Here is a 16,653-nt window from a genome sequence, read left to right as displayed (position 1 = left end):
GCACTACTCACTAAGGTCGGCCTAGTGTGTGCGTGTGTGCGTGTGTTTATATAGACCAAAGTCTCATAACATATGCACAAAGTTTGATAATAACAACAGCACTGACAGAAACGATCAAAGCCACCCAATTACAAGAAGAACAACGATAAATATAGAGAGAAAAAGGAGAATAATTGTAAAAAACGGCGATCAGAATTAAAGTAAAAGGAAAAGTGAATAGAAAAAAATAAAACTGAAGGAAAAAGAGAAAAAATATGCAGCGAAAATAAAAACAGAGAATTGAAAACTGGATAAAAAAAAGAGAAGAGCCAAATACTATTTGTTTCATACTAACATTACTAATATGATTTGAAAATACAAAATCATTTCTCTAGCTCATAGTTTGATTGTCTTATTAGTTTATCGCTATATTTTCATATCATAATCATGAAGTCTGGCGACCATATTAATTTGTGTTCCCAATAAAAATAAAACCATCATGGTATACCAACATCATGATGTTCTCAATTATATGTTAGTTGATTGAAGAAAGAAAGGAGAAAGAGATGAAGAAAGAAAAGTGCCGTTTGTATCAGAATATAATTTTGCACCAGTCCTCATCAGCAACTAAGGGAAGAATAAAATCTCTTTAACACAACAAAATAAAGTTGCAACACTAGCATTACTAAAGGAGAAAAAAATCAAAGCAAAGAACCAATGGGAAAGGACAGCAAATAGTGTTTGGAAATTAACGTCATGTTGATTATGAACTGCCTTTTATCTTATATATTTATATAGAGGTGACACTAACGTTTATCTAATATAAGAATGAGCGAGGTGACACTTTTGGATTGTTAGTGATACTTTCAATGAGATTGCTTCTTCCTTATTTTAAACTGCTTTCCAGTTGGATGTTGCTCTAAAATATACGAGCAAGTGTTCAGTCTGAATATTCCTAACCGGCCAAAGCATCGATTCAACAAAATCTTTCCAAATCTGCAACTTCTTTACAGTTATCTTCATCAGACATTCGTTTTCTTGAAAGCATCAGACAGTGATCAAGTAGGAAGATTTCTTGCTCGCTTTGTCTGTAAAGAATATATATTTTTTTGTCATTGATTGTGATTTAGATGGATCAAGATGAAGGCTTAATCTGAAAACTTGCTAATCCAGAAGGATCTGGTAGGCTAATTACTAAGTGCATGTTTGAATACAATTTTGAAACATGTCTATAGCTTCTCTCTCCACGTTTCACAGAATCGACAAATGGCTGCTTCGGTGCAAAACAACCCAATAGACGTGGTATTAGGGAGAGACATCCATAATGAAAATTCTCCCAAACACGCACTAACTTGAACATGTTAAATAAAGTTTATTTTTTCTAAGCTAGTTGATTTGTCCTTTCTTTTGTCTCTATCATTACTAAGGGGGAAAAATCAAAGGAATACATGTTAAAAGAAGAATCCAATTTGAAAGGAAAACAAATAGTATTTGGCGCATTAACGTTACCCTGATTGTGCACTGCTCTATTTTAAATTTATATAGAGGTGAAATTAATGGTTATCTATTATAAATATATATGTATTCCATGCCATGAGGTCACACTTTTGTACTGTTTGTGATAATTTCTATGAGATTGCTTCTTCCTTATATTAAACTGCTCGTCCTGTTTGATGTTGCTCTATATATGAGTGAGGGTTCAATCTGATCCCTAAACAACCAAAGCATCTATTCAGTAAAATCATTCGAGATCATTCACCGTTGGATTGTCGTGAAATTTGAGCACCACGTTTGTAACCCAATTCCTAGCATTTTCACCGTTGGGAATTGTCAAAACATGTCAGAGCTAAGCGAAATAACATTCGCACCGTAGTTTTCTCTTTTTCCGTAGAAACCTAGAATTGTCTCAGTAAAATTATGATTCCGGTTTTGTTAACCGTTGGGATTTGCGAGATAATATTCATGGAGAGAGAAAAAGAAATCTCACGAAGACAGTAAAAATGGAGGCTTCAATCCCTTCTCTGTCTCTCTGACGTTTGGGAACTCTATCGGAGCAGTCGGAGGAAAAATTGGAGGAATCTCAGGGAACCGCTAGAGATGCTGCTATCACTGTCGGAAGACACGTGAGTCCGTTTAGAGGTAAGGGATGAATTATTCAGAATTGGAGATTAGTGAGAACATGTGTAGAGATCCTTAGAGGATTAAATTGGGGTTTATTTTGGGATGTTTTTTGAATTATAACTTTTCCTTATGATTATAAATACAATATTTTTGTGTTTTATGTACCAATTGATGTTCTTGATGTTTTTGTGTTTTAACCCATTATTTTGATTAATTGATTTTGGTATAACTGTGTGAAATTATTTAAGGGATTATCAGTTGTGATAAACCTTTTGTAAAAATTGTTATATTGAAATAGTGAAATAGTGGTTCAAATTGTGAGTATGTAATAAATTGAACCTGTGATGAATGATGAAATAAATGTGTATCGAGATGTGTGTATTGAGTTGTGAGCTATGAACTGTGCAATCACACAATTGTAAGACCCTTTAAGGGCGACGAGTATTGTGATGAGATCCACTATGAGAACCCGATGAGTTAAAATTATTTTGAAAACAATTGAGTAGTTGTGTGTATTGCATAGTTCATAGGTAAAGTGTATATGATTCTTGAGGTGTGATAACGTGTTAAATTGAGATTATACCATTATGATTGAGATCGAATGTATGTGATAAATTGAGTATGTATATGATTGAGATATATATGTGCATTGAGATGTTGTGTGCATTGAGTTGTGAACTATGAATTGTACAATCATACAATCATAAGTCCCTTTAAGGGCGACGAGTTAATGCTAAGTCCCTTTAAAGGCGACAAGTTAATGTTAAGTCCCTTTAAGGACGATGAGTTAATGTTAAGTCCTTTTAAGGGCGACAAGTTAATGCTAAGACCCTTTAAGGGTGACGAGTTAAAAATATTTTGAGAATAATTGAGGAGTCGTGTATTTTGTACAGTTCATGGATAGAGTCTGTGTACAAAAAATATTTTTTAGGTTGGACCTGAATCAGTAGGGAGAGTCCCTGACGTACTCTTCGGAGCGTAGGCCTTGGGGGTCACCCGGTTTGAGTGCTCCTTTAAGCCTATATTGATCCCATATGGTTGGAGCATTCTCGCAAAATACTGTGACCCTGACTAGTCTCCCTATGATCTTACCTAGTGAGACTGGCCTGACTTGCTAGTGTGTGGTTTGTCTTGTCATGTACTCCTAGGCGCCAACGAGGTTTTTCACTAACATGACACCACATTGCATATAAGATTGAGTCTTAGTATATATGTTGCATAACACTTGTGTATTGATCGATATTGATTGACTTGGTGATATTGTGTGTTGATCCTTGAATACGTGAATGTTGTGAAAACGAATGAGACGTGTGGTGTTGCGATGTAATGTTGTGCGACAAAGTGGTGAAATAACGTGAATGATGCTTAAGTAAGTTGCATTTTGTTTATATGATATTTATACCTATATGTTATCTTGTTTCTCTCTATTAGTTAGAAATGTGATAACTCACTCCCTGGGTGTTGTTTGTGTTTGGATCCTGTGATGATCTTGAACTTTGTGTTCGGGGGACCAAATGACTAGGTGAATTGCTTTAAGGAACCTTGTGCTGAAAGATGTCGGGACACAACGCTCTGATAGGATGTGACATTGGGGTATAGGATTTTATATTAATTGTATGAAGTCCTAGACAACCTTGTTTGAGCCGAGATGACTTTATTATTTATTTGGATAAGTTTGAATATGATGTAGAAGAAAGTGAATGTGAGTCTTTTACCCCTTTGAAAGACTTTTATTTAAATTTTTTTAAAAATACTTTTAATTAATATTTGAATTTTTATTCCTTTATTAGTATATATATGTGAGGGGTAGAGGGTGTCACAACACTCACTTCAGCTCCTCCACCACCTCCCTCACGTTCGGTCGGTTGTCCTTATCCACCGCAACGCACTAGAAAGCAAGCTCCGCGATGGCAGCCATAGGGTCACTATCATCATGAACTGGGTCAAGCACTTGATGCAATCACCATTTCTTTTCTCTCACTTCTCATAGATTTACTTTCACAATCAATAGTGTTGGGAGGGATAAATCGGATATTTTATTAGCAATAGCTACTGGAACACTAGCAGAGCAGAAAGCATGGAGCTCAAACTCCACACATCAATGACTTCCATTCCACGTGCAATCTTCACCCATTCCTCTTCCTCCATTCCTTTTTGTACCTATGCGGTTCTCGATGCTAGCAGGTGTTGAAATGACAACACCAGCAGCCGTTCCACTCATAAAATTTCTCCTTTATGTAAGGAGAAACATCCCAATGAACGAAAATTGAAGCTCGACTATCAAAACAAAACCACTTGAATGTGGACTTGGTGGCCCTGTGTGAAGAGGGTAACCTCGATCAAGTATTGGAACTCATGGATCAAGATGTTGCTGCTGATTATCATGTTGATCTCGCACTCTTGAATTTGTGTGAGCAATAGATTGATTGGGATGTACTGTAAATGTGGTAGTGTGAAGAATGCATGCCGAGTGTTTGATCAAATGTTGGACAAAAACATTGCTTCATGGCATTTGATGCTTGGTGGGTACACGAGTAATGGTTTAAGGTGTGGTGGTTTATTGGTTTTCCAGCAGATGAAGCAATCAGGGGTGTCATCTGATGGGGAAACTTTTGAGTTGGTTTTGACTGCATGTGCATAGGCAAGTGGAGGAGGATTGGTTGGTGTCGGAGGGGGAGTGGTGGTGAATGGAACCGCAATCACAGAGGAGGTGGTAGAAGTTATTGATGAGGTGGCAGTGACACATGTAATCCTACTTAGGCAACGAGTACACATGGCACCTCACGTGGCATATCTACATGGCCCGTTAACAGCCACGTAAGCAAATAACGGATCCCAACTAATAGCAGGGAGTTGAGACAAAAAATTTCAAATATTAGAGACCCGATTCAAAGGAAAAATTTATCAGGGACCAAACGTAAAAAACACGTATTTATCAGGGACCAAAAATATATTTAAGCCTACTATTATTATATGCTGGTTTTTTAAATAGAAGGAAGACATGACCTTTACTATCTAAATTGACTTTACAATAGTGTATGTTTACTAGTTGCTTCTTCATCATATATGACATAACTGGCTCTTGCTGATTTAGACGGGACAAGCATGCTATAAACTATGTTAGTCCATTGAATTTAGTAATTGTTAACTTAGGCCCAATTAATACAATTCAGTATATTTCAATTTTTAATGGATATATTTTTTGGATAGACTTCTAGAATCATACAAGGCCACCCTGTTTTTTTTTTGGGGCGCATATGACCCTGTTAAGTAATCCCCACTAAGTAGGAAGGAATAGGAGAGGGGTAACTGCATATGGGTATTAACAAGCGATCTAAGTTGTCATTGAATTTCATACATTCTATTTTTTTGATAGGAATGATGTTGAGCTACTTCAAGAAATCATCAATCTTGTGCTGATGACGTTGAGAAATCATACAGTAGATTCAAAAGGGCTGGTTGGCATTGACAAACAAGTTGCACATTTAGAATCTTTGTTAAAACAAGAGTCAAAAGATGTCTGTGTTATCGGAATTTGGGGTGTGGGCGGTATTGGTAAGACAACCATTGCACAGGAAGTGTTTAGCAAATTATATCTGGAATATGAAAGTTGTTGTTTTTTTGCAAATGTAAAGGAAGAAATAAGAAGACTTGGAGTAATTTCTTTAAAAGAAAAACTATTTGCTTCAATATTACACAAATATGTGAATATTAAAACACAAAAAGGATTGTCCAGTTCTATTAAGAAAATGATTGGCCAAAAGAAGGTGCTTATTGTTCTTGATGATGTGAATGATTCAGAGCAGCTGGAAGAATTATTTGGAACTCCAGACTGGTATGGGTTAGGTAGTAGAATTATTATAACAACTAGAGATATAAAAGTTCTTATAGCCAACAAAGTTCCTGAAATATACCATGTTGGTGGATTGAGTTCCTGTGAAGCATTTCAGCTTTTTAAGTTGAATGCCTTTAACCAAGGTGATCTTGAAATGGAGTTTTACGAGCTATCAAAGAGGGTGGTTGATTATGCCAAGGGCATTCCATTAGTTCTTAAAATATTGGCTCATCTTCTTTGTGGAAAAGATAAGGAGGTATGGAAAAGTCAACTAGAAAAGCTTAAAGGAATCAAGAGTAACAATGTTCATGATTTTGTGAAACTTAGTTTTGACGATCTACACCATGAAGAACAAGAGATTCTTTTAGATCTTGCATGTTTCTGCCGTAGAGCAAATATGACAGAGAATTTTAATATGAAAGTGGATTCTATAAACATATTATTGGGAGATTGTGGAAGTCATAATGCAGTGGTTGTTGGGTTAGAAAGGCTGAAAGAAAAATCTCTTATAACTATTTCTGAAGATAATGTTGTATCTATGCATGATACTATACAAGAAATGGCATGGGAGATTGTTTGCCAAGAATCTAATGACCTTGGAAATCGCAGTCGATTATGGGATCCTATTGAGATCTATGATGTTTCGAAAAATGACAAGGTAAATATGGTTTTTAGCTATGTTTGAATTATTTGGAGGAAATGCAGCTTTTAATTATGTGTAAATTTCTCTTCTACTTTGATGACAGGGGACTAAGGCAATTAGAAGCATAACAACACCTTTGTCAACATTGAAGAATCTGAAGTTACGTCCTGATGCATTTGTTAGGATGAGCAATCTACAATTTTTGGATTTTGGTAATAATTCTCCTTCTCTTCCACAAGGGCTTCAATCTTTGCCAAATGAGTTAAGATATCTTCATTGGATGCATTACCCTTTGACATGCTTGCCAGAGCAATTTTCTGCTGAGAAGCTTGTTATATTAGACTTGTCATGTAGCAGAGTGGAAAAATTATGGCATGAAGTGAAAGTAAATATGTTTCTTCCTTTTACATATGTCTCTCAATTCAGCAAAGCTTAATTAACAACTTAATCTGACGCGTCATCTCTTATTTTGTTGCAGAATCTGGTGAATTTAAAGAATGTTAAATTCCGTTGGTGTGTATTGCTGAATGAGCTTCCAGACTTCTCAAAATCCACAAATCTCAAGGTACTGGATGTTAGTTGTTCCAGTGGGTTGACTAGTGTGCATCCATCTATTTTCTCTCTACACAAGCTTGAGAAATTGGACCTTAGTGGATGCAGTTCCCTCATCAAATTTTCAAGTGATGATGGTCATTTAAGCTCCCTACTTTATCTCAACCTCAGTGACTGTGAAGAACTAAGGGAATTCTCAGTGACAGCCGAGAATGTGGTTGAACTAGATTTAACCGGCATTCTCATCAGTTCATTGCCCTTGTCTTTTGGAAGTCTACGAAAGTTAGAAATGCTACATCTAATACGTAGTGACATTGAAAGCTTGCCAACATGCATCAATAATCTTACAAGACTGCGATATCTTGACTTGAGTTGTTGCAGCAATCTCTGCATTCTACCGAAGCTTCCCCCATCCCTTGAAACTCTACATGCTGATGAGTGTGAATCACTGGAGACTGTATTGTTCCCTTCCACGGCAGTTGAACAATTTGAGGAAAACAGGAAACGAGTTGAGTTTTGGAATTGCTTAAAGTTGGATGAATTTTCTCTGATGGCTATTGAGTTAAATGCGCAAATCAATGTAATGAAATTTGCATACCAACATTTATCAGCACCAATACTTGATCATGTGGAAAATTACAATGATTACAAGGATCTCCATGATTCTTATCAAGCAGTGTACATGTATCCAGGAAGCAATGTTCCAGAGTGGTTGGCATATAAGACTAGAAAGGATTATGTAATTATTGATCTCTCTTCTGCTCCACCTGCTCATTTGGGTTTCATTTTCTGCTTCATTCTGGACAAGGACACGGAGGAGTTTTTGGATCCTGCATTGCAATTTAGCATCTCTATCAGTAATGGTGAGAATGAATGTAAAAGGGACAGTGTTGAAATACAAACTTCTGGGCCATATTCTATGATTTATTCGGACCATGTTTGTGTGTTGTATGACAAACGATGTTCTTGCTACCTGAACAACAGACTTAAAAGTCTGGCAAAGTTTAAAATCAAAGTATCATGGCTTACAGATGGTGAACGGTGGGAGGCGTTAAAAGGGTTTGGGGTCAGCCCAATAAACACCTCAGTATATCACAATTTTGTTCAACAAATGGAACTGTGCGACCAAGGTTTTAGGCCGGTGTTGAAGCGAACTCCAAAGAAAAGGAAAAGGTGAATTGTTGGTTATTGAAAGTAGTGAAAAGAACTTTCAGGCTCGGGTATAAAAGTTCTTTCTGAAAAATGAAAACAAAAATTTAATATAATGCCTTATATTTTTGTTATACTTTCATGTGTTGCAGTGTAGTTATCATGAAAGACCAATCATAATTGAAAAACTATTTTGACGTGTCGTGCAAGATGTCATTGATTGTTATAGTTATATGATGTAAAATGTACAATGTTCTATTTGATTTATCTTGTCTCTTAATTGTTGTAGACTTTTCTTTTTATTAACTCGTCTTCTTAATACAAATGATGTGAGAGTACTCACTGATTCATCCCCCCCTCTGCACTCCTTCTGCACTTATCTCATTTTCATGTTGATAGTTGTGATACCTTTAGTTGTTCCTCAAAAAACAAATCTGATACAAGAAAAGTCCATTTCTTTTGCAGGGTGATCAGAGAACATGATAACCTCTAGCAGTTGAGGTTGTGTACTAATGTGGAAATGGAATATGGGCAGAAGGAGTACAGAGAGAGGAAGTAAATTAATTGGACATGCCTGAAGATACAAAGCCGAGCTTTTGCAAGTTCAATTTTACAAAATGCATGTATCAGGAATCTTGTGTATGTCTTTTTATACTTTCCTTGCAATAGCTGCACTAGTTCTCTGTCTTTTGATTTCTAGCATTTGTCATTATATCATTTTCCTATCTATGTATATTCTTGCTGATATATTGAAACATTCACAGATCTGATTTGGCATGATAGTCACTTTTTTTATTTTATTCTCTCTTGCTTCTCTGTTGCAGCTGGCAGAGGATAGAATATAATGGGTTGTATATAATAGTTTTTGGATAACAAAAGTAAATTTCATTTGTAATGATTGTGATTGCATTTTTAATCTTATCATTTTCTTATTTTCAATGTTGGGAAGCAAAAGTGGACCATCATCCATTAAAAAAAGTCACATTTTCTTACTTTTGTGTTTGCTAAAAAGTCATTTTCACGGTTATAAGAAGACATAATATGTATATTCTAGCACTAACAGTTAGATCACTGCCCTTCCAGAAGATCAATATGGACAACACTAGATTTAAAATATGGCTGCACTATTATTGACATTTATATTCTGTTACAAGTAGAGAAAATGATATAATGGGAGGAATCAATTTTATTGGGTGGCCTGCATACTGCTAGATAAGGTTTTGTGTTTTTTTTTATACTAGAAATGTGAATTTGTCAGAAGACATACGCGTAAATGTCTTTTAGTATTTTCATATTGTTCAAGCAAGAATCAAGATTTTTTTACTCTGAAGTGGGACATGTATCATCCTTTCCTATTCATTTCCTCAAGAAAAGAAAAGAAAAGAATGAAGTGAAAAAAGATAGTTGTTGAAGAGAAAAGTTTAAGTACATGTAGAAGAAATTTGAGGAAGCATTTCAACTTCTAAATCAAAAGGAGCTTATGAGAGGACTCTAAACTTGGTAAGCTTTCAGGATGTGTTGTAGATTGGAAATGACATTTTGAGGAGATATGAGGAGAATTTAAGTCTCAGATATTTTCTTTGAAGTCAATGAGACTAAGGGTGGCAATGTATTTGAGGAACTGGGGCAAAATATTGAAATGGTATTTCGATGATCTCTAAAGAAAAATCCGCATTGAAGTAACCTATTGAAAGGATGTTTTCCTGTGGAGATAATTGAAGATTCTATATTACCCATGCTTTTCTATGAATACATAGTATAATTGTTCTTGCAAATTACCCTGTGTTTGGATGGGGAAATTTAATCAGGTAAAGTATTTTAACAGAGATATTAAATTGCCTTTCAATAATCTAATATGTTTGGATGGGGTATTTTAAAAGTAATTAAAATGCTGTCATTTTTATAAAGTATTTTAATATATTAATTTGAGAGAATTTGAAATTCTCATTAAAAAGCAAAGAAATTAAAATTCCCTTTCTCTCTCAGCACAAACCACACGCGCTCTCCCTCTATCTCATCGCACACTGCAGACGAGCTCTCTCTCCCTACGAGCTCTCTCTCCCTCTCAGCACACACCATCACAAGCTTTCTCTCTTTCCCTCTCAGCAGCGTCACGAGTTACCACTCCCTCTCCGTGGCTTTTCTTCCTCTCGCTGGTAAGTTCCTCTCTCCCTCGTTATCTCTGTTTTTTTTTCTTTTTTCAAAGTTTATGTTTGTTTGATTTTGATTTCATTTTTGTAGTTATAAGGGTTGCTTGATTTTTTTATTTATGTTTCGTTTTCTATTTTGTTTCCGTGATTTTGATATGTTGGTGGGTGTGAATTGAATGGATTTGGAGTTGAGATAGATTGTGAGCACCATATGTTTGTGAATATGCATCAAGGAGAAATAGAGAAACAAATCTATTTAAATTTCTTGAACTGTATGATTTTCTGGGGGTTCAAGGGAATTGATTTATTTGGCATTTTGGTTATTTGTTGATGGGGTTCAAGGATGCTGCTTTGAAATATGTCTTGAAAGGGAAACATGGGTTTGTTCTGTAGTGAAGACCCCAGATACTTAGTACCTGCTAACACAATCAATATAAGAGAAGTCCCAGTCTCTCAGTGTAACTGCAGAAACCCTTCCTATTGGGAAGGTTAGTTGGAAAAAGTAAGATTGTGACAGGAATACCAAAAATCCAACAAAGAAAACAAAAAAAAAACAAGGAAATTTTTCTAGAGCACTTGTGAATGACAGATGAAATTAGAGTTGGATCTTGTATAACTTCATTACAACAGTTACAATCCTTAGTGTCAAGTTTAAGTATGCATAGTGTACACTTAGGATACATTTTACATTTCTCAGTGATTATGGAGTACACATCATCCTGGTAAGAAGATTCCAGCAGTGAATTTAGTTTTTCAAATTATGAATTGAAAAATCTTTGAACATAAAAAGAGTGATAACATAAAAAGAACCTGTAAGCGCTTCTTTTGTCTGGAATGTTTAAAAAATTCATGGTGTCTTTTCAAGATATAATGGTTTTAATTTTCGTTCACGGCAGGAGTTGTATCATTATCTTTTGAAAACTCCTCCGGTGTAGTCAAAAAGTCATTGGACGGGGAGAATAAAAGAAGCTTTCAGTGCAGCTAACATAACCACATTAGCTTGAGTTGACCAAAATATCCCATGGTATTGGCATCATTACTGTTAAAAGAAGACACATTTGCTTTCTTGTTTAAATGACTTCATTCCCATGATAGATATTTGATAGAACAGAACATTTGAAGAATAAATATTATAACAGAATCAAACAAACATTATTTAGTTATACACTATCAGACAAAATTCTAGACTTATCTGCTCTTATAGTGACCAAAAATGCATGATATCTATAGCATATGTCTAGAGGAAACTAATAGAAAATGCCAAAACTTATTTATATTTTGTCCCTTGAGGATGAGGATGAGGATTGACTATTGAGTAAAGAGATTTCTGCTATACAACTTGTACATCATAGACTCAGGAATATAATAATCACATAGAAGAGCACATAGAGTTAAAAAGAAATATATAAGCAAAAGGGAAAATAAAATAATATACCTATCAATGTCATATGGTGCTGCATCAGCTATCAAAGTAAAAAATGTACACCAGTCTTCAAAATTCTTTTAGTAGTTAATTAAAAAAAATCTTCTATTCAAAGTCCTCCATTACATAGTTATAATTGCAGATAGACCCCACCCACCTTCACACATAATCCTAAGTAATATGGTTATGAATGTCTCTTGACATAGAAATGCTTCCTATTCTAATTTGCAAATTCAGAATCGGATCAACGTTTTCTCTTCAAACTTGGTTCTGAGCACGACGTCTATGGTCTCTCTTCCTCCGTGCCCGAGCGTGCCTTCTACTTTCTAAAACAATTATAATTATTAGTGACTTTCAAAACAAAAATACCAAATGATTATTTGGACCCTTATAAAACTACTATTATTAGGATAAGTTTTAGGATTTATTCATTTCACTTGTAGTTTTCAAAAGGTTTAATTAACTATTTTGTTCCAGTATTTGTACAAACTTTTTATTTTATTCCCTATACATATAAATTTTATGTTTTAGTCCTTGGGAGCAAATTTTTTATTTTTATGTTTCAAAAGGTTTATTTAGTTTCTAGCCTCATTTTATGAGTATGGTTAGAAGCTATTAATAGTAGTTCCATTGACTCGGGAGTATCTGTTTCCAATGTTGAGACAACATTAAATGTCTTGATTCAGATTGTATCGACCACCCATTGGAACAAGCATTTCTTCTGTTAAACATTTCTTATTACTTCTCTATGCAACTTAGTTCTGGCACAAAAGAGTAGTAACACAGCAGGAAAACTGCACAACAGTTCAAAACATAGAAACAACATAGATAATAGGTTGAACATAATAAATAACCATGCAACAACATACATGTAGCTTGCAGCAACACAACACAGAGGAAGCATTTAATAGCGTTTTTATTTTTGAAAGGCGTAAATGTGTGTTTTTATTTTTGAAATATAATCATATTTTATTTCGTAAAATTATACAAGAAGGAATCATTAAGTATTCCAGAATTGAGAGGGAGTTTGATTAATCTCTAGGTGATATGTATTTTAAAAAATTAATAACACTCAATTATGTCTGTAGAAGAAAAGGAGAAATAGTTGAATAACGAAGCCTTGATGAATGAGAAGCACTGCTCCCCATTGTTGTTCCGTTTGAAGATTTAATTTCCAAAAACACACACATCTAACATGCTTCGCTGCCCTATTGTATTGTCCTCACCTCCTACTTCACTCTTCTCCCCGTCAATTGCCTTCTAATTCTATATAACCTATAAGTAATTATACATTCACTTATTCTATTTTAATCACTACATAATTAATCACATTAATATTTTTGTTTTCTTTTAATTGTCTTTTCCTACTAATTAAATACTGTGCACCTTTATACTACTAACTCTGTTTTATTATAATTGTCTTCTTAATTTATTTTACAAAAGTAGTAATTTTATAAAATTAATCTGATATAATTATTAATTCATTTATAAATTTTACTGATAGTGATATTTTTGCTATAGGATTATTAGACGGTGGTCAAAGGTGAATCAGTGCAGAGTAACAAGACATGATTTAATAGTATCATTGTTTTTAGTTGATCATCTTTGTATTGCACTAGTATCATTGTTTTACATCTTTTACCTAGATATTTGTTTTAAATCTCCAAATAATATATGCACATATTATCTTATATCATTATCATGCAGTTTGGATTGAGAAGAAATGGATCATAGCATAGTTGACACTGCAATGACTTCAAGAAAACGTAAAAGAGAAGAGTATAAGAAGATAATCTTATTAGCTGCTGCTTGTGTTGTTCATATGGTCATTGGTGTAGTGACATGGTATCATAATAACTATTTTGTTAAGGAACCAACCCGTAATTGGGAACTAGAACATCAGAGTTTCCTTAATCGTCTTTATAGAGGAACAAATAAAGATTGCATTGAACAATTGAGGCTTAGTAAAAATGCATTTTTTAACCTTTGTAGAATTTTACAAGAAAAGGGTGGATTAGTAAGAACAAGAAATGTTCCAACAACTGAAGCAGTAGCAATGTTTTTACATATCCTTGCTCACAACCTAAAATATAGGGTAGTGCAATTTAGTTATTGTAGATCTAAAGAAACCATAAGTAGGCAATTCAATGATGTCTTGAGAGCGGTAATGAAAGTGAGCAAAGACTATTTGAACTTTCAACCTTGTACTTTAGAAGGTGCGGAAGCAAACAAGTGGAGATGGTTTGAGGTAAGTTTATCAATTGTTAGGAGAAATTAGTTAATTATAAAATTTTCTTAAAATCTAAAAAAATTGTCTTGTTTGTAGAGATGTATTGGAGCACTTGATGGGACTCATATTCCGGTTACAGTTTCTCCTGATGAGAGACCTAGATATCGTAATAGAAAGGGTGATGTCTCTACAAATGTGTTAGCTGCTTGTGGTCCAGATTTAAGGTTTATTTATGTGTTACCTGGGTGGGAAGGGTCTGCAGGAGATTCTCGAGTATTACGAGATGCATTACGTCATCAAAACAAACTTGAAATTCCAACGGGTAATATTTCTTAGAAATAATTTTTTTTCTTTTTTTTTTTGGTCTAGTTTAAGTCTATGTTTGTTATTTTAAACATTGTAGGTAAGTATTTTCTTGTGGATGCGGGATATACCAATGGTCCAAGATTTTTAGCACCATATCGAGGGACTAGATATCATCTCAATGAGTGGATTGGAAACACCCCTCAAAGTTACAAGGAGTTATTTAATCTTCGTCATGCAAGTGCCCGAAATGCAATAGAAAGGTCATTTGGGATCTTGAAAAAAAGATGGAGTATATTAAGAACTCCTTCATTTTTTTATATAAAGACACAAATAATAATTATCAATGCTTGTTTTGTGTTACACAATTTCATAAGAGACGAACAACAAACTGATCAACTTTTAGAAGTTCAAGACTTAGAATTTTTATCTGTTGTTGATGAAGAGTTAGTCCATCAATCAAGGGAAGAAGTTCAAAATAATGTCATAGATGATATCACAACTATTCAAGCTACTGAGGAATGGACAAGATTTCGAGATACATTAGCTATGAATATGTTTGCTAACTATCAAGTTAGGAGAAACTTTGCTTAAGGATAGTTCTTTTTAAATGTAATTTGCTATTGCTGACAAACTTTGTGTGCTTTGTTACTATTGTACTTTTCTATTGAAGATAGACTTTTATGTACTTTGCTATTGCATAAAAACTTTGCTTGAAATATTTTCTATGATTGTGCAGTGAACTAGTCAAATGAATAAAGTAGGTCATATCTACTATTTGTTATGTGCAGGTTGAATAAGTGACATTAACTTCAATGGAGTCGTCTAATGAAAAAATGACGGACAAAAGAAAAGTTTTAGGAAAAAATAATGAGGAAACAAGAAGTTATTTTACATGGAATTTGGAAATGGAACGTGTATTGGCTGATGTACTTAGAGATCAAAGGAATTTGGGCAACAAGGGTGACGGAGGTTGGAAAAGGTCAGCATTGAATGCTGCAGCCGCAGTGTTATCTACAAGCTTCAATGTTAATGTCACATCAGATAATGTCAAAAATCGTATCAAATTATGGAGATCATGGTATGGTATTGTAAGTGACATCCTTGGCCAGAGTGGATTTGATTGGGATGACACTAAGCACATGATCACAGTTGAGAATGAAAATGCTTGGAATGAATATTGCACTGTAAGTATTCTTTCTTTAATATGTTGCTATTTGTTATTCAAAGTAGATTGGATTTGACTTTTTCTTTGTTTTCCAGTCGCATAAATCGGCTAAACCGTTTCGATTCAAGGTGCTTCAAAATTGGGATGATATAGTGGATTTGTGTGCTAAAGATAGAGCCACCGGTCATGGAGCTGAAACTGCTATGGATGCTGATGAAGCGATGAGTAGAGAAACAAATGAAGTGGAATTCATGGGGTTAGGTGCTACTGCCATAGATTTAGAAGAACCAAGCTCTAATACAAAAGGAAAAAGACAATGTTCGACTTCTTCTGGCACACATCCTCACAAGAGAAAGATGGGAGAAAAAGAAGGAATAACAGCTTCTTTGGATAAAATGGTGAACTCTTTTAACCGAATGGTGGAAAAAATGGATGGTAAAGTTGATGATGAAGATATTCAAGAAGTATTACGTGAGGCAGCTTTGATACCAGATCTTAGTAGACAACAATGGGCTAAAGCTATTAAATGGTTAGCTGACGATCCAAAGCAGTTAGCTATTGTGAAAGCCTTTCCAATTCACCAAAAGACAGATTATGTTTTAACACATCTTGGAGAATGAAACTTGGTGAGTAACCTTTTGTCTACATTTCCAATTTCAATTTTCAAATTATAAATTTGTGTCTTTTTTTATGCTTAATTGAGCTCATATTTTCACTATAGTTATTTGTCTTTCCTCTTGTGACTTATATTATCTTGTTTCTTCTCCCCTAAATGGCAGCATTGGATGTTAATTATTCAGGTTCGACCTTTTACACTTGATGATGAATGAAGATTATGGAATGAAGAACGTTGTTTTTTTTTTAAAATTTGGACCTTGTAATTTTTGTTTAAGATCTTTGTTTGGAACTTGATTAATTAGGACCTTGTAATGCTTGTGTTGATTCGTGTTTATGCGTTGGTGCGTTATTAACAATTTGAATTTTCTTCCCGTACGAACAATGAAATTAATATAATTTGAATTTTGTACGAGATAATTGTCCTTAAATTACATAATTATTTAATTTTAATATGTTTTTTAAAATTATTGCAAGACTAGGTA

At 34.4% G+C, this 16,653-nt stretch overlaps 3 protein-coding genes across 3 annotated transcripts; all 3 read left to right on the top strand.

Moving 5' to 3' along the window:
- Positions 1–4,177: 4,177 nt before the first annotated feature.
- On the top strand, positions 4,178–10,046 carry LOC114404888 (disease resistance-like protein DSC1). Its single transcript, XM_028367622.1, has 7 exons — positions 4,178–4,284; positions 4,522–4,733; positions 5,440–6,312; positions 6,385–6,593; positions 6,682–6,963; positions 7,057–8,303; positions 8,745–10,046. The coding sequence occupies exons 1-7, from the start codon at positions 4,178–4,180 to the stop codon at positions 8,770–8,772; spliced, it is 2,958 nt and encodes a 985-aa protein (XP_028223423.1). The 3' UTR covers positions 8,773–10,046.
- A 3,441-nt stretch (positions 10,047–13,487) lies between these two features.
- LOC114405391 lies at positions 13,488–14,697 on the top strand. Its single transcript, XM_028367956.1, has 2 exons — positions 13,488–14,100; positions 14,179–14,697. The coding sequence occupies exons 1-2, from the start codon at positions 13,576–13,578 to the stop codon at positions 14,416–14,418; spliced, it is 765 nt and encodes a 254-aa protein (XP_028223757.1). The 5' UTR covers positions 13,488–13,575; the 3' UTR covers positions 14,419–14,697.
- A 40-nt stretch (positions 14,698–14,737) lies between these two features.
- LOC114405390 lies at positions 14,738–16,173 on the top strand. The gene is made up of 2 exons (XM_028367955.1): positions 14,738–15,572; positions 15,649–16,173. The coding sequence occupies exons 1-2, from the start codon at positions 15,201–15,203 to the stop codon at positions 16,171–16,173; spliced, it is 897 nt and encodes a 298-aa protein (XP_028223756.1). The 5' UTR covers positions 14,738–15,200.
- The last annotated feature ends 480 nt before the right edge of the window (positions 16,174–16,653 follow it).

Source organism: Glycine soja, chromosome 3 (genome assembly GCF_004193775.1).
Source record: "Glycine soja cultivar W05 chromosome 3, ASM419377v2, whole genome shotgun sequence".
NCBI classification, from domain to species: Eukaryota; Viridiplantae; Streptophyta; class Magnoliopsida; order Fabales; family Fabaceae; genus Glycine; species Glycine soja.
This window is presented reverse-complemented; position numbering and strand designations above follow the sequence as displayed.